The sequence below is a fragment of the Trachypithecus francoisi genome, unplaced genomic scaffold, assembly GCF_009764315.1.
Source record: "Trachypithecus francoisi isolate TF-2019V2 unplaced genomic scaffold, Tfra_2.0 Contig01558, whole genome shotgun sequence".
Taxonomy (NCBI): Eukaryota; Metazoa; Chordata; class Mammalia; order Primates; family Cercopithecidae; genus Trachypithecus; species Trachypithecus francoisi.
Window position 1 is genome coordinate 5,461,060 of NW_022681440.1, and position 26,171 is coordinate 5,487,230.

At 43.9% G+C, this 26,171-nt stretch overlaps 1 protein-coding gene across 2 annotated transcripts in view; it reads right to left on the reverse strand.

The window, feature by feature from the left end:
• Positions 1-15,859: 15,859 nt before the first annotated feature.
• Positions 15,860-26,171, reverse strand: part of DLGAP2 (DLG associated protein 2) — a 145,032-nt gene continuing 134,720 nt past the window's right edge. Inside the window, exons 10-11 of one of the 2 annotated variants that reach the window (XM_033177716.1) lie at positions 26,000-26,152; positions 15,860-22,881 (exon numbers count right to left, since the gene is read on the reverse strand). In XM_033177716.1, the coding sequence (XP_033033607.1) occupies positions 22,663-22,881; positions 26,000-26,152 (372 nt within the window). In that variant the 3' untranslated portion in view covers positions 15,860-22,662. The remainder of the gene's footprint in view (positions 22,882-25,999; positions 26,153-26,171) is intronic. The other variant, XM_033177724.1, reaches the window with a different exon arrangement.

The window sequence follows — 26,171 nt, forward strand, 5'->3', positions numbered from 1 at the left end:
AGAAAAATTGAGCAGAAAGTACAGGGAATTCTCATATACCCCTCACTCTGAACTCCATTTCCCCTCTTGTTAATATCTTGCATTGGTGGGTATATTTTATCATTGATTTTACAGTTACACATTAATATTAACTAAAGTCCATAGTTTACCTGCAGGTTCACTTTTGGTGTTGTACATTTGTGGGTTTGGAAAATGTGTCATGACATGGATCTACCAGTATGGTACCCACAAAACAGTTTCACTGCTCTAAACATCCTCTGTGCTCTGCCTGACCCCACCCCACCCCAGCTGCCCTAACTCCTACTAACCACTGATCTTTTTACCGTCTCCATAGTTCCGTCTTTTCCAGAAGGTCATGCAGATGGAGTCATGCAGTGTGTAGCCTTTTCACGTTGACTTCTTTCACTTAGTAATAAGAATTTAATTTCCCCCAGGTCTTTTCATGGCTTGATAGCTCATTTTTAAAAAGTGCTGAGTAATATTCCATTGTCTGGATGCACCTCAGTTTATTTTTAAATTCTGAGATATGTGGCCGGGCGCGGTGGCTCAAGCCTGTAATCCCAGTGCTTTGGGAGGCCGAGACGGGCGGATCACGAGGTCAGGAGATCGAGACCATCCTGGCTAACACGGTGAAACCCCGTCTCTACTAAAAAATACAAAAAAACTAGCCGGGCGAGGTGACGGGCGCCTGTAGTCCCAGCTACTGGGGAGGCTGAGGCAGGAGAATGGCGGGAACTCGGGAGGCGGAGCTTGCAGTGAGCTGAGATCCGGCCACTGCACTCCAGGCTGGGCCACAGAGCGAGACTCTGTCTCAAAAAAAAAAAAAAAAAAAAAAAAAAATTCTGAGATATGTATGTAGAACGTGCAGGTTTGTTACACAGGTATACATGTGCCATGGTGGTTTGCTGCACCTATCAACCCGTCATCTAGGTTTTAAGCCCTGCATGCATTAGGTATTTGTCCTAATGATATCTCTCCCCTTGCCCCCAACCCACCGACAGGCCCCCCGTGTGATGTTCCCCTCCCTGTGTCCACGTGTTCTCATTGTTTGACTTCTACTTATGAGTGAGAACATGCGGTGTGTGGTTTTCTGTTTCTGTGTTAGTTTGCTGCGAATGATGGTTTCTGCTTTATCCATGTCCCTGTAAGGGACATGGTGTCGTTCTTTTTTTATGGCTGCATAGTATTCCATGGCATATATGTGCCACATTTTCTTTATCCAGTCTGTCAGTGATGGGCATTTGGGTTGGTTCCAAGTCTTTGCTATTGTAGACAGTGCTGCAATAAACATACGTGTGTATGTATCTTTATAGCAGAATGATTTATAATCCAGTAATGGGATTGCTGGGTCAAATGCTATTTCTGGTTCTAGATCTTTGAGGAATTGCCACACTGTCTTCCAAAATGGTTGAACTAACTTACACTCCCACCAACAGTGTAAAAGCATTTCTATTTCTCCACATCCTCTCCAGCATCTGTTGTTTCCTGACTTTTTAATAATCTAACTGGCATAAGATGATCTCTCACTGTGGTTTTGATTTGGATTTCTCTAATGATCAGTGATGATGAGCTTTTTTTCATGTTTGTTAGCCACATAAATGTCTTATTTTGGGAAGTGTCTGTTCATATACTTCACCTGCTTTTTGATGAGGTTTTTTTTTTTTTCTTATAAATTTAAGTTCCTTGTAGATTCTGGATATTAGCCTTTTGTCATATGGATAGATTGCAAAAATTTTCTGCCATTCTGTAGGTTGCCTGTTCACTCTGATGATAGTTTCTTTTGCTGTGCAGAAGCTCTTTAGTTTAATTAGATCCCATTTGTCAATTTTGGCTTTTGTTGCCATTGCTTTTGGTGTTTTATTCATGAAGTCTTTGCCCTGGCCTATGCCCTGGATTGTATTGCCTAGGTTTTCTTCTAGGGTTTTTATGGTTTTAGGTTTTACATTTAAGCCTTTCATCCATCTTGAATTAATTTTTCTATAAGGTGTAAGGAAGGGGTCCAGTTTCAGTTTTCTGCATATGGCTAGGCAGTTTTCCCAGCACCATTTATTACATAGGGACTCCTTTCCCCATTGCTTGTCTGTGTCAGGTTTGTCGAAGATAAGATGGTGGTAGAGGTGGCATCATGATTCGTTCACCCACAGAAAGACATCTTGGCTGCTTCCAGGTTTTAGCAATTATGAATGTAAACATTTCGGTGCAGGTGTTTGTGTGGACACAAGTTTTCAACTGCTTTGTGTAGACACCAAAGAGCACAATTCCTGGATTGAATGGAAAGTTCAATTCGAAATGTCTAAGCACTGTCCATGGTCCAGGTCAGGCCGCGCTGATGTCAGAGCTGCTCTGTTTGAAAGTCTTGGATCTGAATCTGTTTTAGGCCTAGAGATGGGCCAGCTCAGGAGGGCAGTACGTCTCCAGATGAGACTGATATGTGGATGGACATTTCAACAGGTAAGACTACCCAGTTACCAACTTCAAAGAGTGGTGGTTCTCCCGGTTTAAGGTCTGTTGTGGGAATTAGATAGGGATCAAAATTTAGGTCTTCATACTCTGCATATTAATAGCTTTGGTATAATATTTAGGTTTATGAGACACTGCCAAACTGTCTTCCAAAGTGGCTGCACCATTTTGCATTCCTACCAGCAGCCAACGCAGGCACCTGTTACCCTGCATCCTCACTGGTGTCTGGAGTTGTCAGTGGTGTGAAGAGCAGACATGCTCACGGGTGTGTGGTGGTATCTCACTGTGGCTTTAATTTGCATTTCCCTGATGGCACGTGATGTCCTTTTCATATACTTTATTCGCCTTCTGGATATTTTCTTGGTGAGGTATCTCTTCAGGTCTTCGTCTATTATTATTATTATTATTATTTTCTTTTGAGATGGAGTTTTGCCACCCAGGCTGGAGTGCAATGGCATGATCTTGGCTCACAGCAACTTCCCCCTTTCGGGTTCAAGCGATTCTCCTGCCTCAGCCTCCTGAGTAGCTGGGATTACAGGTGACCGCCACCACGCCTGGCTAATTTTTGTGTTGTTAGCAGAGACATGGTTTCACCATGTTGGCCAGGCTGATCTCGAACTCCTGACCTCAGGTGATGATTTCCCCCTCAACCTGAGTGCTGGGATCACAGACGGCAGCCACCATGCCTCTTTGCCATTTTTTAATTGGGTTATTTGTTTTCTTACTGTTGAGTTTTAAGAGATGTTTGTATATTTTGGATGCCAGTCTTTTTTTTTTTTTTTTTTTTTGAGGCGGAGTCTCGCTCTGTCGCCTGGACTTGAGTACAGTGGCCGGATCTCAGCTCACTGCAAGCTCCGCCTCTCGGGTTCCCGCCATTCTCCTGCCTCAGCCTCCCGAGTAGCTGGGACTACAGGCGCCCGCCACCTCGCCCGGCTAGTTTTTGTATTTTTAGTAGAGACGGGGTTTCACCGTGTTAGCCAGGATGGTCTCGATCTCCTGACCTCGTGATCCGCCCGTCTCGGCCTCCCAAAGTGCTGGGACTACAGGCTTGAGCCACCGTGCCCGGCCGGATGCCAGTCTTTTATTAGATAAATGTTTTGCAAATATTTTCTCCCAGTCTGTGACTTGCCAATTCATTTTCTGAACATGGTCTTTCAATGAATAGATGGGTTTTAAAATTTTCATGAATTCAAACTTATCAATTCTTTCTTTCATGGATCACACCTTTGGTGTTGTATCTAAAAGATCATCACCAAATTCGAGGTCACCTAGATGTTCTTTTATGTTATCTTCTGGAAGTTTTATAGCTTTGCACTTTACTTTTAGGTCTATGATCTATTTTTTATTTTAAAAGTTTCTGTATTTTTACTTTTTACTTTTTTGAGACAGGGTCTTGCTCTGTCACTCATGCTGGATTACAGTGGTGTGATCTTGGCTCACTGCAGCCTCGACCTCCTGGGCTCAAGTAATCCTCCTGCTTCAGCCTCCCAAGTAGCTGGAACTATAGGTGCCGCCACCACACCTGGCCAATTTTATGTGTTTTTTGTAGAGTCAGGGTCTCTCTATGTTGCCCAAGCTGGTCTCAAATTCCTGGGCTCAAGCGATTCTCCCACCTCAAACTGCCAAAGTGCTGGGATAACAGGAGTGAACCGCCCTGCCAGACAGGCCATGATCCATTTTTAATAAGAATTTTTGTGAAAGGTCTAAAGTCTAAATCTAGATTCTTTTTTGTTTTTCCTCCGGTGGCTGTCCAGCTGTTCTAGCACTATTTGTTTAAAAAATGATCTTTTCACCACTGACGTGCTTTTGTTCCTTTGTCAAAGATCAGTGGACTACATTAATGTGGGTCTGTTTCTCGGTTCTCAATTCTGTTTCATTGGTCTGGTCTGTTATTTAGCAAATCACACACTGTCCTGATTGCTGTGGTGTTAGAGTCAGACTCGAAGGTGGGAAGTGTCACTCCTCTGACTTTATTTTCCTCCTTACATATTTTGTGGGCTATTCTGGGTCTTTGCCTTTCCATATAAATTTTAGAATCCATTTGTCAGTAGCCACAAGGTAATTTGCTGGGATTTTTATTGCGATTGCATTAAAGATGTTTCAGAATTTCAGATTCCAATTGTTTATGGTTTCTATGTAAGAAAGCAATTGATTTTTCATACTAACTTTTTATCCTGCAACCTAGCTATAATTACTTTTGGTTCCGTGAGTGTTTTTTTGTTGTTTCTTTGGTATTTTCTACACAGACAATTGTCATCTGCAAATGAGGATTTTTAATCTCTTCCCATTGTGTGTGCCTCGTCTTTCCTTGCTTTCTTGTGGTTAGCTGGGATCTTCAGTGTGATGATGAACAGTAGTGGTGAGAGGGACGTGCTTGCCCTGTTCCTGATCCTGCTGGAGAGCCTTCCAGTTTCTCATGATTAAATATGGTGCTTGCTGTAGGCTTTTGCAGATGTTCTTTATCAAGTTGAGAAAGTTCCTTGTATTATGAGTTTGCTGAGAGTCTTCACTGTGAATGGGTGTTGGGTTCTGCCAAATGCTTTTTCTGTATCTACTGATATCATTCGATTTTTTTTCTTTGGCCTGTTGATGTGATGATTACATTAATTGATTTTCAAATGTTTGTAACGGTCTTGTATACTGGGGATAAATCCCTCTTGGTTGTGGTATACAATTCTTTTTACATATTGTTGAACTTGATTTATTAATTTTGGGTTTTTCTTTTTTGGAGAATTTTGCATCTATGTTCCTGAGAGATACTGATCTTAGAATTTCTTTCTTTTAATGTCTTTGTTTGGCTTTGGTTTTAGGGGATTTCTGGCCTCAGAATGAGTTAGGAAGTAGTACCTCTGCTTCTATTTTCTAAAAGACATGATGGAGCATTGGTGTGATCCTTACAGTTACTGGTGAGTTTGGTGGAACTCTTACAGTTACTGGGATGGGTGCTTTCTGTTTGGGAAGGTGGTTATTTAATTTCTTCAATAAATATAGTCCTATTCAGAACACATGTTTCTACTTATGTGGGTTTTGTTGGATTATATGTTCCTAGGAATTGGTCCATTTCGCCTAAGTTATCAAATCATCCATCGACCCATCACCTATGTTAGGTGTTTCTCCTAATGCTATCCCTCCCCTAACCCCCACCCACCGACAGTCCCTGGTGTGTGATGTTCCCCTCCCTAGGTCCATGTGTTCTCATTGTTCATCTCCCACTTATGAGTAAGAACATGCAGTGTTTGGTTTTCTGTTCTTGTGTTAGTTGCTGAGAATGGTGGTGTCCAGCTTCATCCCTGTCCCTGCAAAGGACATGAACTCATCCTTTTTTGATGGCTGCATAGTATTCCATGGTATATATGTGCCACATTTTCTTTATCCCAGTCTATCATTTATGGGCATTTTGGTTGGTTCCAAGTCTTTGCTATTGTGAATAGTGCTGCAGTAAACATACATGTGCATGCATCTTTATAGCAGAATGATGTATAATCATTTGGGTATATACCCAGTAATGGGATTGCTGGGTGAAATGCTATTTCTGGTTCTAGATCCTTGAGGATCGCTACAGTATCTTCTACAATGGTTGAACTAATTTACACTCCCACCGACAGTGTAAAAGTGTTCCTATTTCTCCACATCCTCTCTGGCATCTGTTGTTTACTGACTTTTTAGTGATCACCATTCTAACTGGTGTGAGATAGTATCTCATTATGGTTTTGATTTGCATTTCTCTAGTGACCAGTGATGGTGAGCTTTTTTTCATATGTTTTTTGGCCACATAAATGTCTTCTTTCGAGAAGTATCTGTTCGTATCTCCCACTTTTTGATGGTGTGGTTTGTTTTTCTCTTGTAAATTTAAGTTCTTTGTAGGTTCTGGATATTAGCCCTTTTGTCATACGGATAGATTGCAACAATTTTCTCCCATTCTGTAGGTTGCCTGTTCACTCTGATGATAGGTTCTTCTGCTGTGCGGAAGCTCTTTAGTTTGATTAGATCCCATTTGTCAATTTTGGCTTCAGTTGCCATGGCTTTTGGTGTTTTATTCATGAAGTCTTCGTCCATGCCTATGTCCTGAATGGTGTTGCCTAGGTTTTCTTCTAGGGTTTTTATGGTTTTAGGTTTTACGTTTAAGTCTTTAATCCATTTTGAGTTAATTTTTGTATAATGTGTAAGGAAGGGGTTCAGTTTCGGTTTTCTGCATATGGCTAGGCAGTTAGGGAATCCTGTCCACATTGCTTGTTTTTGTCAGGTTTGTCAAAGATCAGATGTTCGTAGATGTGTGGTGTTGTTTCTGAGGCCTCTGTTCTGTTCCATTGGTCTATATATCTTTTGGTTACTGTAGCCTTGTAGTATAGTTTGAAGTCAGGTAGTGTGATGCCTCCAGGTTTGTTCTTTTTGCTTGGGATTGTCTTGACTATGTGGGCTCCTTTTTGGTTTCATATGAAATTTAAAGTAGTTTTTTCCCAATTCTGTGAAGAAAGTCATTGGTAGCTTGATGGGCATAGCACTGAATCTACAAATTACCTTGGGCAGTGTGGCCATTTTCATGATATTGATTTCTCCTATTCATGAGCATGGAATGTTTTTCCATTTATTTGTGTCCTCTCTTATTTCCTTGAGCAGTGGTTTGTTGTTATCCTTGAAGAGGTCCTTCACATCCCCTGTAAGTTGGATTCCTAGGTATTTTATTCTCTTTGTAGCAATTGTGAATGAGAGTTCATTCATGATTTGGCTCTCTGTTATTGGTGTATAAGAATGCTTGTGATTTTTGAACATTGATTTTTGTATCCTGAGATTTTGCTGAAGTTGCTTATCAGCTTAAGGAGATTTTGGGCTGAGATGATGGAGTTTTCTAAATATACAATCATGTCATCTGCAAACAGACAATTTGACTTCTTCTTTTCCTAACTGAGTACCCTTTATTTCTTTCCCTTACCTGAGTGTCCTGGTCAGAACTTCCAATACTATGTTGAATAGGAGTGGTCAGAGAGGGAATCCTTGTCTTGTGCTGGTTTTCAAAGGGAATGCTTACAGTTTTTGGTCATTCAGTATAATATTGGCTGTGGGTTTGTCATAGATTGCTCTTATTTTGAGATACATTCCAACAATACTAGTTTACTGAGAGTTTTTAGCATGAAGGGCTGTTGAATTTTGTTGAGGGCCTTTTCTGCATCTATTGAGATAATCATGTGGTTTTTGTCATTGGTTCTGTTTGTGATGAATTATGTTTGATTTGCGTATGTTGAACCAGCCTTGCATCCCAGGGGTGAAGCTGACTTGATTGTAGTGGATTAGCTTTTTGATGTGCTGCTGGATTCGGTTTGCCAGTATTTTATTGAGGATTTTTGTATCGATGTTCATCAGGGATATTGGCCTGAATTTTTCTTTTTTTGTTGTGTCTCTGCCAGGTTTTGGTATCAGGATGATGCTGGCCTCATAAAATGCATTAGGGAAGATTCCTTCTTTTTTCTATTGTTTTGAATAGTTTCAGAAGGAATAGTACCAGTTCCTCTTTGTACCTCTGGTAGAATTCAGTTGTGAATCTGTCTGGCCCTGGACTTTCTTTGGTTGGTAGGCTATTAATTACTGCCTTAATTTCAGAACTTGTTATTGGTCTATTCAGGGATTCGACTTCTTCCTGGTTTAGACTTGGGAGAGTATTTGTGTCTCAGAATTTATCCATTTCTTGTAGATTTTCTAGTTTATTCGCATAGAGGTGTTTATAGTATTCTCTGATGTTAGTTTGTATGTTTCTGTGGGATTAGTGTGATATCCCCTTTATCATTTTTTATTGTGTCTATTTGATTCTTCTGTCTCCTTTATTAGTCTGGCTAGTGGTCTATTTTGTTGATCTTTTCAAAAAACCAGCTCCTGGATTCATTTTTTTTGAAGGGGTTTTCATGTCTCTATCTCTGTCAGTTCTGCTCTGGTATTAGTTATTTCTTGTCCCTGCTAACTTTTGAATTTGTTCACGCTTGCTTCTCTAGTTCTTTCAATTGTGATGTTAGGGTGTTGATTTTAGATCTTTGCTGCTTTCTCTTGTGGGCATTTAGTGCTACAAATTTCCCTCTAGACCAGGCATGGTGGCTCACGCTGGTAATCTCAGCACTTTGAGAGGCCAAGGTGGGCAGATCATGAGGTCAGGAGATCAAGCCCATCTTGGCTAACATAGTGAAACCCTATCTCTGCTAAAAATACAAAAAAATGAGCCGGGCGTGGTGGCAGGCACCTGTGGTCCCAGCTACTCAGGAGGCTGAGGCAGGAAAATGGCGTGAACCTGGGAGGCGGAGCTTGCAGTGTGAGCTGAGATCGCACCACTGAACTCCAGCCTGGGGGCGATGCAGCAAGATTCTGTCTCAAAAAAAAAAAAAAAAAATTCCCTCTAAACACTGCCTTAAATGAGTCCCAGAGATTCTGGTACGTTGTCTTTGTTTTCTCTGGTTTCAAGGAACATCTTTATTTCTGCCTTAATTTCATTATTTACCCAGTAGTCATTCAGGAGCAGGTTGTCCAGTTTCCATGTAGTTACACAGTGCAGTTTTGAGTGAGTTTCTTTCTTTTTTTTTTTGAGACAGAGTTTTACTTTGGTTGCCCAGGCTGGAGTACAATGGTGTAATCTCAGCTCACCGCAACCTCTGCCTCCCAGGTTCCAGGGATTCTCCCACCTGAGCCTCCCGAGTAACTGGAATTGCAGCTATGTGCCACCATGTCCGGCTAAGTTTGTATACTTTTTTTAGTGGAGACAGGGTTTCTCCATGTTGGTCAGGCTTGTCTCGAATTCCTGACCTCAGGTGATTCACCCGCTCCGGCCTCCCAAAGTTCTGGGATGACAGGCATGAGCCACTGTCCTCAGCCATTGACTGAGTTTCTTAATCCTGAGTTCTAATTTGATTGCACTGTGGTCAGAGAGACTGTTATGATTTCCATCCTTTTGTATTTGCTAAGGAGTGTTTTACTTCCAATTGTGTGGTTAATTTTAGAGTAAGTATAATGGGGTACTGAGAACAATGTGTATTCTATTGATTTGGGGTGGAGAGTTTTGTAGATATCCATTAGGTCTGCTTGGTCCAGAGCTGAGTTCAGGTCCTGAATGTCCTAGTTAATTTTCTGTCTCGTTGATCTGTTTAATATTGACAGTGGAGTATTAGACTCCCACACAACAATATGAGAGATTTTAAGTCTCTTTGTAGGTCTCTAAGAACTTGCTTTATGAATCTGGGTGCTCCTGTATTGGGTGCACATATATTTAGGAGAGTTAGTTCTTCTTGTTGCATTGATCCCTTTGCCATTATGTAATGGCCTTCTTTGTCTCTTTTGATCTTTGTTGGTTTAAAGTCTGTTTTATCAGAGACTAGGATTGCAACCACTGCTTTTTTTTTTTTTTTTTTTTTTTTTTTTTTTTTTTTGCTTTCCATTTGCTTGGTTAGTATTCCTCCATCCCTTTATTTTGAGCCTATGTGTGTCTTTGCATGTGAGATGCGTCTCCTGAAAACAGCACACTGATGGGTCTTGACTCTTAATCCAATTTGCCAGTCTGTTTCTTTTAATTGGGGCATTTAGCCCATTTACATTTAAGGTTAATATTGTTATGTGTGAATATGATCCTGTCATTATGATTCTAGCTGGTTATTTTGCCTGTTAGTTGATGTAGTTTCTTGGCATCGTGTCAATGGTCTTTACGATTTGGTATGTTTTTGCAGTGGCTGGTACTGGTGGTTCCTTTCCATGTTTTGTGCTTCCTTCAAGAGCCCTTGTAAGGCAGGCCTGGTGATGACAAAATCTCTCAGCGTTTGCTTGTCTGTAAAGGATTTTATTTATCCTTTGCTTATGAAACTTAGTTCTCTAGATATGAAATTCTGGTTGAAAATTCTTTTCTTTAAGAATGTTGTATATTGGCTCCCACTCTCTTCTGGCTTGTAGGGTTTCTGCTGAGAGATTCACTGTTAGTCTGATGGGCTTCCCTTTGTGGGTAACCCGACCTTTCTCTCTGGCTGCCCTTAACATTTTTTCCTTCATTTCAACGTTGGTGAATCTGATGATTTTGTGTCTTGGGGTTGCTGTTCTCGAGCAGTATCTTTGTCATGTTCTCTGTATTTCCTGAATTTGAATGTTGGCCTCTCTTGCTAGGTTGGGGAAGTTTTCCTGGATAATATCCTGAAGAGTGTTTTCCAACTTGGTTCCATTCTCCCTGTCACTTTCAGGTACACTAATCAAACTTAGATTTGGTCTTTTCACATAGTCCCATATTTCTTGGAGGCTTTGTTCATTCTTCTTCATTATTTTTTCTCTGATCTTGTCTTCTCGCTTTATTTCATTAAGTTGATTTTTAATCTCTGATATCCTTCCTTCCATTTGATCGATTCAGCTATTGATACTTGTGTATGCTTCACGAAGTTCTCGTGCTGTGGTTTTCAGTTCCATCAGGTCTTTTACGTTCTTCTCTACACTGGTTATTCTACTTAGCAATTCCTCGAACCTTGTTTCTAGTTAGCAATTCCTCGAACCTTGTTTCTAGTTAGCAATTCCTCGAACCTTGTTTCCAGGTTCATAGCTTCCTTGCTTTGGGTTAGGACATGCTCCTTTAGCTCGGAGGAGTTTGTTATTACCCACCTTCTGAAGCCTACTTCTGTCAAGTCGTCAAACTCATTCTCCGTCCAGTTTTGTTCCCTTGCTGGTGAGGAGTTGTGATCCTTTGGAGGAGAAGAGGTGCTCTGGTCTTTGGAATTTTCAGCCTTTTTGCGCTGGTTTCTTCCCATCTTTGTGGATTTATCTATCTTTGGTCTTTGGTGGTGGTAACCTTCAGATGGAGTTTTGGTGTGGACGTCCTTTTTGTTGATGTTGATGCTATTGCTTTCTGTTTGTTAGTTTTCCTTCTAACAGGACTCTCTGCTGCAGGTCTGCTGGAGTTTGCTGGAGGTCCACTCCAGACCCTATTTGCCTGGGTATCGCCAGCGGAGGCTACAGAACAGCAAAGATTGCTGCCTGTTCCTTCCTTGGGAAGCTTCATCACAGAGGAGCACCCACCAGATGCCATCCGGAGCTCTCTTGTATGAGGCGTCTGTTGGCCTCTACTGGGAAGTTTCTCCCAGTCAGGACACACGAGGGTCAGGGACCCACTTGAGAAGGCAGTCTGACCCTTGGCAGAACTTGAATGCTGTGCTGGGAGATCCACTGCTCTCTTCAGAGCCACCAGGTGTGGACGTTTAAGTCTGCAGAAGCTGCACCCAAAGCCGCCCTTTCCCCCAGGTGCTCTGTCCCAGGGAGATGGGGGTTTTATCTATAAGCCCCTGACTGGGGCTGCTCCCTGTTTTTCAGAGATGCCTTTCCCAGACAGGAGGAATCTAGAGAGCCAGTCTGGCCACAGTGGCCTCGCTGAGCTGCGGTGGGCTTGCCCAGTTTGAACTTCCTGGAGGATTTGCTACACTGTGAGGGTAAAACTGCCTACTCAAGCCTCACCAAGCTTGAGTATTTCAGGTTGACCTCAGACTGCTGTCCTGGCAGCAAGAAGTTCAAGTCAGTGGATCTTAGCTTGCTGGGCTCCTTGGGGGTGGGACCTGCTGAGCCAGACCACTTGGCTCCCTGGCTTCAGCCCCTTTTCCAGGAGAGCGAACGGTTCTGTCTTGCTGGCTTTCCAGGTGCCACTGGGGTATGGAAAAAAACAAAAATCAAAACAAACAAACAAAAAACTGCTGCAGCTAGATTGGTGTCTGCCCTAACAGGCTGCCCAGTTTTGTGCTTGAAACCCAGGGCCCTGGTGGTGCAGGCATTGGAGCGAATCTCCTGGTCTGCAGGTTGCAAGGACCGTGGGAAAAGAGCAGTATCTGGGCCAGAGTGCACCGTTCCTCACAGCAGAGTTCCTCGCGGCTTCCCTTGGGTAGGGGAGAGAATTCCCCGACCCCTTGCGCTTCCTGGGTGAGGTGACGCCCCACCCTGCTTCAGCTCGCACTCCATGGGCTGCACGCACTGTCCAACTGGTCCCAGTGAGATGAACCGGGTACCTCAGTTGGAAATGCAGAAATCACCCGCCTTCTGCATCCAACTTGCTGGGAGCTGCAGACCAGAACTGTAGCTATTCAGCCATCTTGCCAGTGAATCCCCATCAGGCTAATTAAAAAAAAAAAATTATGTAGAGATGGAGTCTCACTGTGTTACATAAGTTGGTCTTAAACTCCTGGACTCAAGCAATCCTCCTGCCCCAGTCTTCGAAAGTGCTGGGATCACAGGTGTCAGCCTCCACATCTGGCCCTATGATTTTCTTTTGTTATCCTTTTAATGTTCATGGATCTGTAGTAATGCTTTTTATTTCATTTCTAGTATTAGTAAATTATGTCATCTCTCTTTTTTTTTTCTTGCTTAGCTTGGTTAGTGGCTTATCAATTTTATTGATCTTTTCAAAACACTGGCTTTTGATTACATTATATTTTCTATTTCCTATTTTCAATTTTATTAATTTCTGCTCTAATTTTTATTATTTCTATTCCTGTGCTTACTTTGGGTCTAACCACCTCCTAAGGTGGAAATCTAAATGATTGGTTTTAGATCATTCTTTTCTAATACAGGCATTGAATGCTAGAATTTCTTGCAGGTACTGCTTTTGCTGCATCTCACAAATTTACATATATTGTGTTGTTATTTTAATTCAGTTTAAATATTTTTAAATTTCTTTTGAGACTTCTTTGTAGATCCGTGTGTTATTAGAAGTGCATTGCTTAATCTCCATGTGTTTTGGGATTTTCCAGCTCTTTGTTACTGATTTCTAGTTTAACTCCGTTGTGGAATTGAGAGTGCATACATTGTGTGACTCTATTCTTTCTATTCTTTTACATTTGTTAAGGTGTGTTTCGTAGCCTAGAGTGTAGCTTGGGAAGCATGTGTGTTCTGCTGTAGCTGGATGAAGTAGGGTGTTAGGTGTTCATTATAGCTAGGTAAGCAGTGGTGCTGTTGAGGTCAGCTATGTCCTTCCTGATTTTCTGCCGGCTGGATCTGTCGGTTACTGGTAGACAGGTGCTGAGCTCTCTGACCATCACAGTGGATTTCTTTCTTTGTAGTTCTGCTGTTTTTGTGTCACTTGACACTGTTTTTGGGCACAGGCACGTTGAACACTGTCACGCCTTTGTGGAGAACTGGCCTCTTTATCATGTCATGTCCTTCTGTGTCCTGGAGGAGACTCCTTGTCTGCAGGGTGCCCTGTCTGGTGTTGGTGCAGTACCTGCAGCTTTCTTTGGATGGGTGTCAGCACGGTGTGCCCTGTTCCACGGCGCCACTTTTAATCCGTGTCTTCATATTTAAAGCGCTTCTCTAGTTCACAGCATGCTGTTGGGTCTCTTTTTTAAAATCCTGTGCTCAAGTGATCCTCTCACCTTGGCTTCCCAAAGTGCTGGGATCACAGGTGCGAGCCACCATACCCAGCCTCCCCCTTTTTTAAATACAGAAGTGCTATGGATGGAATGGTAAGGTGTGAGGGGAGGGGAAGCTTTCTCTTATCCTATGATTGGGTCTCAGTCTTTCAGTGAGTCTGTGCCCTGAGGTCTGATCTTTGTAAATCCTTCTCAGTCCCTCCTCCCCACCCCTGCCTTAGGATGGCTAGAGGGGGCTTCCCCTAGATATGTCAGACTCTGGCAAACCCCAAGTCTGTCTGTTAGGCTTTGGTAGGATTCTTTCACTGGAGGGCCTTTTTTCAGGTGAACAGATGCTCTGGGCATATTTCAGAATGGCTACTTTCTCCCCACCTGCTGGAAACACAAGGGCGTTTTTCTCTGATCTACACCCTGAGAACCTAGGGGGTTTCCTGGGGTTGAAGGGGTTAAAGCTCACAGAGTGTGAGGGGCGTCCTAAGACTGGGCCCCTAGAGTTTTCAGTCCTCAGGTTTGTCCGTGTTGAGCTTCTGGTTTGTCAGCCGCAGGTCAGGCTTCCCCAGCCCAGCACGGGTCCTCACGGAGGCGTCTGTACCTGGGCATCTGCTCAGTGGGTTGTGAGTCTCTGTGTCAGCCTCTGTCATTCTGGGGGAGCTGTTTGCCTGTGACATTCATTCTGATAAGAATCTACAAAGAATTGCTGATTTTCAGCTTGCTCCACTTTTTCTTGTTGTGAGGATAGAATGCTTTATGAGAAACCAGAAATTCTCATGCACTGGTCCCTTGGTTTTTAATTAAAAGGTTCTATAAATTATCTTGTTATAATTTAAAATGAATTCCATATTTATTTGTACTTTTACTGACTTCTGGGAAAATGACCACATGAGGATGAAGGTATCAAGTTTCAAATGAAAGGCCAAGTAAATTAAAATATTTATTGAAGGGCTATGGCATTAAAAAAGAAAAATATATAAAGCTTTGCATTTGCTGGTTATAAGTGTATCATGAAAAGAAATACAGTAAAGGAAAGACAGGAAAACCAATGCATGAAAGACAGTCCTGATGTGCACTGGGGGAAGGTCATCCTCAGGAGCTGCACTGTGCCCTTGGGGAGACGGGAGAGCAATACTCAGAGTATCCAGGCAAGGAGTGCATAGAAAGAAGGCGCAGAGACGTGAGGCAGCAGGATTTCTCACTGATGGGAGTGAGACTAGCTGGTCACAGGCAAGAGAAAAAGTGCAACTGATCAAGGAGGTGGAAGGCAGGGAGCAATTGCTCAGAGTGGGAACGTGTGGTCCCCCTCCCCGGACTGGTCCCCCTCCCCGGCCTGGTCCCCCTCCCCGGACTGGTCCCCCTCCCCGGCCCGGTCCCCCTCCCCGGCCCGGTCCCCCTCCCCGGCCCGGTCCCTCTCCCCGGCCCGGTCCCTCTCCCCGGCCCGGTCGCTTCCCCAGATTGGTCCACCTCCCCGGCCCGGTCCACCTCCCCGGCCCGGTCCACTTCCCCGACTGGTCCACCTCCCCAGGCTGGTCCACCTTCTCTAACCGGTCTACCTCCCGCACCGGTCTACCTCCTGGAGTGGTCCCCTCCCCGGACTGGTCCCCTCCCTGGACTGGTCCACCTCCCTGGATGGACTGGCTCGCACTGCTTCCTGGCAGCTGCAGGCTCAGTGGAACCCACTTGTCCTCCTGGAGTTTTGTCACCACGTCCACATCCCACCATCTCACTGGAGCCTGGATCCATGAGGTCCAGGGAGCTAATGTGCGTCTCTTTTCAATGCAACTCAAAAGAGCGTAAAACAACCGTTAACTAAATACTGTAGGATTTATTAATTAAAAACTCATTTAATCTATACCATTTTTGCATACATATTAAATCTGTAGCCTTAATAAATGTCCATTACTTCTTAAAATATAGAGAAATTGAGGATATTTCAACAATGAAATATATAATGGAGGAAGAGTGTAATTTCTTTTCGGATAAAACTCTTTGGTCTATATAATTTTTCTGAGATTAAAATAACACGAGAATTCACTCCAATAAAAAAGTAAACATTACTTTTCTCAAAAAATTTAATTGCAGAACTATTTACAGGAGGTGAACAGCGATACAGAAGTCAAATGGAGGCATCATCACAGGGGGTTATGGCGGAAACAGTGCGCATTTTCTTACAGTCAGATGAGTGAAAAAAAGTCATGGGAAAAAAGAACACAAATAAAGCAATCCTTAAATGCCTTAAAGGAATGACCAACATTCTGATAAGTTATTAAGAAGAAATAAGAAATTGTCGCGGTGATGAATAGCATATTGCACATTCAGATTAGGTATCCTGCATGCTATTAAATAGAATTTATCAAAAGAACCATAAAAGCATGAGAAAGAGAATTACATAAAATAGTTTAATTCTAGTGAATGACTTTGTACAGATGCTGAATATTTGGCACTCTGTTCATCCTCACACTCGATATGATTTCATATTTATATATATATATATTTATATACTTCTTTAAAGAAACAGCTAGTTTCCTGGTTCTAACATTCCTTGAATTTCTATAGGAGGCATTTAATGTAGTCCTTAGGCCACACCTGGGTATTTTGGTCTGTAGTATGGAAGGTCGGGGAAGTATGGAAGGTGTCTCTGCAGGGAGGACCTGTCCTGTCCGAGAGTGAAGTGGCTTACTGTTCAGAAGGAAGCATTCAAAAGGAGCCTAGGTCTCACTGCTTATAAGGGGAAGCTTTGTTGAGTTCAGCAAACCAGTTAGAAAGTGGAGTGAGAGGGACATTCATGCTGAGCCCTTTGAAAGTGATATGATTGTATTATTCAAATGAGTGGGGCTGGGGCATGGTAGTGTTTTGGGGGCAAATCAGAGAATGGGCGAGTGGCTTCCATAAGGTACCACGATCAAGCTGGGAGCATTGTACTGGCAGACACAAACCAACACGCTCTCTAGGGAGACCATGGTCTACTTGAAAGAGATAAATTTGAACTTAAATTTGTCCAAGAAACCTGGTGTCAATCTTTTCATTAATTATCACCTCTCCTCCATTGAGTAGGTGAAAGCTTGGATGCCCAAGGCTTTCAGGTTCTGAATAAGCACCAATGAAAAGAGTTACATAAAATCTAAGAAAGTAGGGAGGTAAATCTCTGTCACCTTGGTGTGTGTATGTACAAAATCTGTTAAAAAGTAGTTTGATAGTAGGTAACGAACATTTCCTCTGCAAAGTCATCTGTTAAGTGTTTACATTGAAACTTGAAATAATTTATTTTAACACTGGATAAAAACGCTAGAGTTAGGACAGCAATTCATAAAATTGTGGACGTTTTTCAATGTGGCAAGGATGAAAGATGGTAATTTCCCAGAGCTTTCCCACGGACCACCTCTGCCTTCTCTTAAGTGTGAAATAGAGGAATTAATTAGAGGGGTGGGCTTCTCAAACCCTTCTGTGGTTTAAGTCAGTGTGTCTGATTTTGTTCCTGCTGTTTCCCCACCCATGCAATTTTCTGCTTCCAAAATTTTTTTTCTTTATCACTTTAATGTTTAGTGTATCTCCTTATTTCATCTAAGAGGCAACTGAGCTTAAGTAATGGTGAAAACGTGGCCTAATCCTGTTTGGTGCTGGGTTCTTGTTCTTGGAAGCATCTAGAAACAGTTGAAATGAAAGCCAGAAGCTAAGGAGAATGGGCTTTGTAGTTATTTCTCCATTTCCAAACCTTTCCAAAGACAGTCTCATGGCCTTTGCCCCTGGTGGTCCCTGATTATCTGAGATGTTTACAACCAGCCTGGATTTTGGCAGCGTCCCCTGCAGAGCTGGGAGGGCAGCATTCCAGAAGTGGCCAGGGACTAATCCTTAGCAATAACTCACACTTTCACCACCTGTTCCCAGGAGCTCAAAGGACTTTAGAGCCAATATATCATTAATCCTCACAATGTGTCCTCAAGGGAGACGGGGACACGAACTATAATCCCCTTTCCAGAGGAAAAAACTGAGATGAGTTGCTGGCTGAGGATGAATAAAAGCCAGGTTGCCTGACTAACGGCCTAGAGATTCCTAGCAATATCTCCTTTATTTCCAGAACATTCTGCTGCTACTCTGTGCTGGGGGACATTCAGCCGAATGCATAGAACAAGCCCTTTCCTTTAGCACTTTGTTTATGGCCAACAATGTATGGCAACTCCCGACTAACAGCAACAAGATGGGGCTTCTGCAAGGGAAGCCGTGGCTCTGATCTGATCCCCCCGTGGTGTGTGTGACGGCTGACACGGTGCTGAATGAGGCACATTGCGTTGCCCCAGTCCACAGAGTTAAGGATCCTACTCAGAAAGGGGTCATCTTTTTCATCTCTTAAGCTCATGGTTTCTCTTTTATTTTCAAGTTTTGGAAACTTGTCTTCAACCCATGCCTACAGAGAAGTGTAAACAGACATGCAGATCAAAACAAGAGAATCCTTGCACATTCCTAGGGGCTGTTGTCCGAAAACTGCTGTTTTAAACTAGCCTGTTAAATTTGCAGTTAGGAAAAAATGAAGTTCAGGCTTGAGAAGCAGAGGGCTGGGAAGTGAGCACACGAGAACCATGGGGAGTTAAGTTACTTTGGCCCGTGTTGGAGGAGCTTGTTTCTATGCTCAAAGGTGGGGTGATTCCAGTTTTCAGTGTGGGCCAAAGGAAGTATCCAGGGGCCCTCCCCGAACCAGTGCTGTTTTGGGCAACGCTTTTACATCCGTACCCCTGCACACACTCTTACACATTTCCTGCTGCCTCTCCCAGGTTCGTGGGGGGCCCTGTCATCAAGGATGGCCCTGCTGGTGACTGGGGTATCCAGGCTGACTTGGCCACGGCACACGGGCCTCCTGTCTGCTGAAACACCCCAGGGAACCTGCCAGAATTCCAAGCAAGGCTGACTGATGAAAAACGCAGCTGAAACATGAGCTGCGTCTCCCAGGAGGTCCCCTGGCCCCTTAGTGCTCAGGACCACAGGATGGCTTGACTTGATGGAGGTCCTGCCGATAGAAAAGGCCCTCCTGAGGAAGACTCAGACCCACCTCCCCGACTCCCTACTCGCCCCCAAAAGGTTTGGCCCAAACCGGAGAGCGGTCCCTAATAGAGCTCATTCCATGGTCACCACAGGCGCTCCAAACACAGGCCTGCAGTATCCCTTCACTTTCCTGTGAAATTCCATCCTGGACTGGGGTAGCGATGCTTACAAGGATCTCACAAAAGCAGAGGTGAGCGAATTTACAGATGCAGGGCCTTCTAATGAAAGGGGTGGAAACAGTGGCTGCTTAATATGGCATTGAAAAGGCAAGAATCAAGACAGGGAAGACAAGGACATACGCTCCGAGAGAAGTAATCAGAACATATGCACGTGTGTGCTCTGCCACTGTGTCTTCTAATCATAAACCTGACCACTGTCATAAGCAGCAGCAGGGAGAAATTCCCTCTACTTAGCAGGTCACTGATTTTGTAGCCTTTTTTTTTTTTTTTTTAAACAAAACCCAGATAACCTTACATGTAATTTATATTTTTATCTGACCATTTACCTTTCCATTACGTGCCTGAAGTTTTTAGAATTGATTTGGAGTTGAAAACATTTCCTTTTAAACAAAACTGTAATTTTTTTGGTATCATAAACAGTTCAATTTTTTATATACCATTCTAAGATGGTGATATAAATTTGCTGAGAAAAAGATGATAAAAATTGTCATAACCGCTAGTTTTACTTCAAACACAGTAACACGTGAAGATGCATGAGATGCATCACAAGAAAAGCACTCTGGGTAACAAGCAGCATTCTCCTTTCCTGGGCTAAATGCGAGGTCCTGTTTATCATACTTGTGTTTTATTAACTACAGCCTTCAACAGAGCAGGATCAACCTGTCGGCTATATGGAAAGTGTCTGGGTTTCACCCGTCATTGGTTGTATCATTAGAGAATGTGGGTATGGGGTTAGAGTGAACATCACACTCTCTCAGATGATGTTCCTAGAACAGCACAATAATTTTCAGCCGTGTTCTCCAATGGATGTTTACTCTTTTCTTAAAATTATATTTTAAATATGACGAAATGGTCACACGTGAGCCCCATGGTATGTATCTGCTAGAAGTGGCTGAAATAAGCTAGCTTGAGTAACTAACACAAGTATCATAAACAGTTTTATTTTTCTTGACATGTACAATACATAAACATGGCTTATCTTCTGCGTTTCATGGTAGAATGTCACCTGCATGAGAACTGAGTATATTGCACTTGATTATGTAACACGGACAGGTAACATTCCATCAGGTCTAGCAGCAGGTATCTGTTCTACCATTAAATCATCTTCTTTGGAACATGGCGGACCGAGCAGGGCATGTCCACATTCACCACGTCGAGTCGCCAACCCCTGTGCAATGCAGTGGTAGGCTGATCTGCTCACCTAGGGATGGTTTAGGCCAAGACTTTTGGGGATTGAAAAATAACAATGAGTCTACACAACGTAAGAAATCAACCTACATCCAGTGAACATTTTAAGCAGGGATCATAGAATCTGGGATCTGAGACGAATAATTACTGTCTACTTTAACAGTTTGTTTTTATACATGTTTGTATAAGCTCAAGGAAATGAGTTAAACATATCAGCTGCCAGTAGATAGACCAACGTGAGGAGGTGGCGGGCCTGTATCCACATTACATTTCCTTTCACTCGGAGTGCACACTGACTTTGCTTTTCTGTGGTTATTTCTAAACAGCAGAGTTCATCTGAAATCATACAGCATTTTTAAAGTCTAAAATGCCAATACTTGCAAATACATTTGTTTTAACATAATAGAGTGGATATAGGAAGAAGCGTCATTACTGTACACTACTCAAAATTTAGGTATTTAGGTAGAAAAATGCTTTGAACACCCTGGGGAAATAGGATTCATTTATAGAAGAATATTTCAGGGATTTTTTTTTTTTTTTGCATTTTTCAAGGAGATACATTCGTACTGATTTTTGCTTCCAAATATATTTTAAGGCTGTTTGGTAAAATATATACCAGATACGAGGCTCAATTTACAGGGTTTTGTTGTTACAGGGAATTCTTAACTACCCAGCTTTAAAAAAGTAAAACTTCGAAGCTAAACATGCTTTAGTATCAGCTCTGCTCCCAATGGTCCCATGCTCTGTGGGATGTGGGGAATGAGGCAGGGAGACACCGCAGCACTGGAGGGCGTTCTGCCGGACAGCTGCGCCTCGAACGCCCTGCCAGCCACGGGCTGCAGAGGGGCCAGGGACGCTGTAAAGTGCAAATCAAGGTGAAGAAACAAAGTGCTACGGGGTCGTCCTCGAAAGCGGTTCTGCCTGTGGCTAAGTACATGGTACTCCTTAAGCCGGGAAGGAAGACCAGGTACCGGGGTGGAAACATCTTGAATCGCAGTCCTGCTTTTACTTTGAGTAATAATGAGGACTCTGAAACTGGAACCCAGTGGAAAAATCTGATAGGCTTTTCCTTTGAAGACTGGTCTGAACTGTGAAACAAGTCGTGTTGGAACAATGGTCGTGGCAGCTGAATTTAATGATATACACGGAGAGCCTATTAGAGTTTGTTCCTATTTTCCTCTGGCACCAACCACAGAGTCATGAACACTAATTTTTTTTTTTTTTGAATTCTACAGCTGGAAATCACAATATGTGACCTCTTTTTCCCTTCAGGTCTAACACAGGCAAGGAATATATTCTTGACGTTAGCAATACTGCATAGGACAAAAGAATTCTGGAAAAATACAAATGTAAACTACATTTCTTCTTTACCATTTAAACTGAGATATACTTACCACTCACATTCATATTTCTTAAACTTTTTACAACATCACAATTGTCATTTTAAACAAGCAAACTTTTTGTGTTTTTTTGTGGTTTTTTTTTTAAGGATACCCTGGAAAGTCAGCTGATAGAGCAATTTGAGAATATATATACATACATTTAAAAAATCACATGTAGCGTAAATGGTGAAACTTAAAGAAAATACTGGGTGTCGTATTTTAAGTTACAAAGAAATAAAAAATACAATAACTATTTCATAGAAGGAAGGACATTGTTTCCCCTTTATGCTCCCAGCCCTCCATAAGACTCTCCTCTCTCTGTGCGTAACTTCCTCGTGGGAACACTCAGCTTATCTTCTGAATGTGTAGATGCTGTGTTGGGTATTTTAGTGGGTTCAGATTTGTCATCCCCTGGGATTCTGGAGAACTGTATGGTGGGGAGTTTGGTGGTTGGAGAGATCACTTTCCATCACAGTAAGCTGGACACAAGGAGCCTAATGTTTTCTATCTGTGACAAACAGGAATAGGAGAGCGGAGCGGGTGGATGGGCTGCCTGCGCTCAGGGAGCAAAAGCTTGGGTGTGCGAGGGGAATGGGCCTTTCTTCCTGCACTTCAGGTTGTAGCACCTTCCACTTGGGTGTCTAATGCCTCTAGGGGGTGGTGAGATGCACCCATTTATAGTTATTTGTTATTCTTACCTCTAATTATCACACAATTTATAAAAATAGAAATAACAAAATGTAAGCTGGGTTCCAGCTCCAGAGGCATTTCTCGCCGTCCTCTGAGAACACGGAGGAGAAGTCAGGTCTCACCACGCCTGTCCCTCAGAGCCGAGTGTGAGCCAGGCCACCAGTTTAAAAAAAAAAAAAAAAAACACAAAAGTCGTCCTCGCCACGAGCTCCATGGACTCTGAGGCCACTGACCGCATTCCACTGTGTTCACAGTACAAGGAGCATAAGAGCAAGGGCGTGTTCAGTGGAAGAAATGAGACAAACCACCAGGGAGGCAACAAACTGTACAAGCGTTTTGTGAAAAAGCAGAAACAACCAAGGGGAAGGTGGCCGGCCTCCGTCCTCAGAGCCGGGTCTGGGCCTCGGGGATGTAGATCTCGATGCTGTCCGCGCGCTCAGTGGCAGAATTCTGCCGGAAGGACGCCGCTCGCTTGGCGGCCATGAGTCGTCTCCGGGCTTCCTGACGTTGTCTGTCGGGCAGGTCCAGGGATTTTTCTCTTGTGATGGGAAATTTCCCTTTGGGGGGCTTCTTTGGTATTGGAGGTGGGACCTTTCTTTCTTCCTGAAAAGCATCACAAGTCAACATTGGCAGGTGGTTGGAGGTGGGTCCTTAACAGGTCAGTGGCCCTGGGGTCTGGCCCACACCCTTCCTGACCGCAACCCCCACGGCAGCATCCTTCATTCCCTTCCCATGTTTCCCCTGGTCCCTGACTCCCAGGCCACAGGCTTGCCTTCTGCATAGTATGTAATTTTAGAAGCTTCCTCACACTCTGAATTCAAAGGGGGCAGAGGCGTTGGGGGCAGTGTTCACGAATCAGGAAATACATTCTGCAGATTCGCACCTTGCGTCTCTGGAGTGACTGAGTTATTCTGACATTGTTGCCCAATTCCTGCACTTCCAGAAGCCCTGTGTCATCTTCTCTGAGCATCGGCCAATACCTGCGTCGCCAAGCTGGGCATTGCAAGGGTTTTGGACACCATCGCTGGACATCCCTATTAAACACTGCAGGGTTTTCCGCAGACTCTGGGATTCCAAGTGTGTTCATGAAAACCATCTTACATGGGTGGGTGTGTTGGGAAACACTGGCCGAATTCTCTTATTGGCCTCAAATCCCACTGACAGGGATGATATTTATAAAATCATTATTCACTGGCTTGCTTTGTAAAAAGATGCCAATAAGTATTCCTGACCCTTAGCTCAGATTCTCAGATAAGTCATGCTAAAATATGTGTATGCCTTTTTAGAAAGATAAATCTCACAATTATGCAACAAATGCAAAGGGTAATGCTTGCACTTGCCCCCGCAAAAGGTCTGTGTCCACAACTGTGCCATTCACATCGTTCCTAAAGACAGTGGGACCTGCCCCGTCTCCCCTTCTGGACCGAGCCATGACAGGGACTCTGTAGCCAGCTGTTTCCTTCCAAGGAAAGGGAGCATGGCAGAAGGCGTCAGAACCACTTTCCTAAGTCGATATCTAATTTTGGGGGAGAAAAGCACGAAAACTCCACTCGTGTCTTTCTCTCTTCAGCCTCTGAAACATTCCACAGGGAGCCCAGAGGTGCTTGGAGATCGGGGGAAGACAGGCAGTAGTGTGAATACGGAGGAGGCCTGTGGCACGAAGGCTGCTTTGGTGTCTGGAACTTTGTTCCCTCGGCTTATTTTACACGACCTACGCCAGAAGCAATGACTCTTACCTGACTTCTCGGCATCCATCTAAAACAATGGGGCGATGGGTTCACTGAAATCTTCAGCTACTTTAACAAGTAATTCCTGGTTTCAGCACATGATAACTGTCCTCATAGTTCAGGGGACGCCAAGAGAAGAGGAAAGAAGAGGGTCTCTTTCCTCCTTTGTTGTCCCCTGAACTGTGAGCCTGTGAGGCGCATACATCAGTATTTACTGTGGGGTTCCCCGTTCAAAGGAGCTTCTAGGCCTGCGGGTGTGGCACTGCAGGAGTGTCCAGCAGATGCCGTGCAGGGCCCACCCCAGGGAATTTTAAGATGCCATGTTCAGGAGGGGCGGGGCTGCCTCTTCGGGCATGGAGCCTCTGCTCGCTTTCTGGACGGGTGTGCTCTGCCCTCAGCGGGAAACCGTTTCCTTTTTTTTTTTTGAGATGGAGTCTTTGTCACCCAGGCTGGAGTGAGTGGCGCGATCTTGGCTCACTGCAAGCTCTGCCTCCGGGGTTCCCGCCATTCTCCTGCTTCAACCTCCTGAGTAGCTGGGACTACAGGCGCTGCCACCACGCCCGGATAATTTCTTTTGTATTTTTAGTAGAGATGGGGTTTTACCGTGTTAGCTGGGATGATCTCCATCTCCTGACCTCATGACCACCTGCCTCGGCCTCCCAAAGTGCTGGGATTACAGGCGTGAGCCACTGTGCCCTGCTAACTTTTTGTATTTTTAGTAGAGATGGGGTTTCACCATGTGAGCCAGGAGGGTCTCCATCTCCTTACCTCGTGATCCACCCAGCCTCCCAAAGACATTTCCGTTTTGAGAATCATACTCTATGTGCCGCTTGGGGAGATGGGCTCACATTCACTCTCAATGACCAAAGAATGGAAACTAGATGGAACCATTGCATGCACCTGGGCTAACTTCAGTACGTTCCATTTGAACAGCCTTCTTACTCAAGAACATCACTGATCATTTCCTTCACCTCAGATCCAAACCGTGGCTGACTTGGACCTGCCTAGTCCCACGTGTGGCTTATGTGGACCTGTCCCACATGTGGCTCATGTGCATCTGTCCCATGCGTGGCTTACACAGACCCTGGGTGCTCCCACCCCACTCCCCTGTCATCTGGGATAAGAGGGAATCTGGATCGATGGCATCTGGCCTGGAACTCCTCTAGTGGCCAGGGCACCCTCTGGGAGGAGCTGACGATGAGGACGATCAGCCTTGGCTCTCGTTCTAATGACCCAGGTGTGCATCCTTGCTGGATACCAAACACCACTTCCCCCAAAGGATGCTGACTTGATTTTCTTTATCATTTTAATTGATAACATTTGTCTAGAAAAATCCAATTATGGTTCCTCAGGACGTCTCTAAGACGTGTGAGGAAATCAATGTCTGCTGCTGACTCAGAACGATCTAGTTCTTCTGCTGACAGCATCATGGAAGAAGTGGAATGCCAGGGTTCAGATTTAATGGGAAATTTCAGCCTATTTTAAGGGCTGAGGCTGATAGATCTACAGGAAGATTAATTCATCAAACTGTTCAATAAGGTATAAAATGTGGCCTTGCCTATCATGGCTGTACTAGAAGGTATATTGAATAGCAGATAGTCCATAACCAGGCCTAAAACTTGCCCTGTGGGAAACCAGCTTAATATTTACACGATCAGAACAAGTTTGATGAATATAATTCAGAGGTGAGATGCCTGTCAGGAATGAGGCTGCAGATTTGCTTGTCATCTTGGCTAGTGTCTCTCTGAAAGGCTATATAGAAGAGACAGAGCAGGGAAGGCCCTATAATTTACCACCCATGCCCAAGGCTTCAATTTCACCCCATTTTGGGCACAGCCGCACCCATGCACATGCACACATACATAGAGGGAAACTTGCTCCTGTGTTGCCAGCAAAAGACTGAGAACCTCATTGTCATGCTGTACCTGCAGCAGGTCGTTACTGCAGTGGGAAAGGGGGTTTGCTGGGAGCTGGCCCTGCACAGACGCCCTTACCTTTCTTTCTGGGGACTCCATCATCTTCCAGTCATTGAGCCGAAGCCGCTGCAGCTCGTCGAACTTCATGCTGACGTCCTCAATGGAGAGCTGCAGCATGTCCCAGTAGCCGGCCAGGTCCTGTGACGTCGGCCTTGGCATGGCGCTGGGGTCCTGGGGACACATACAGGGT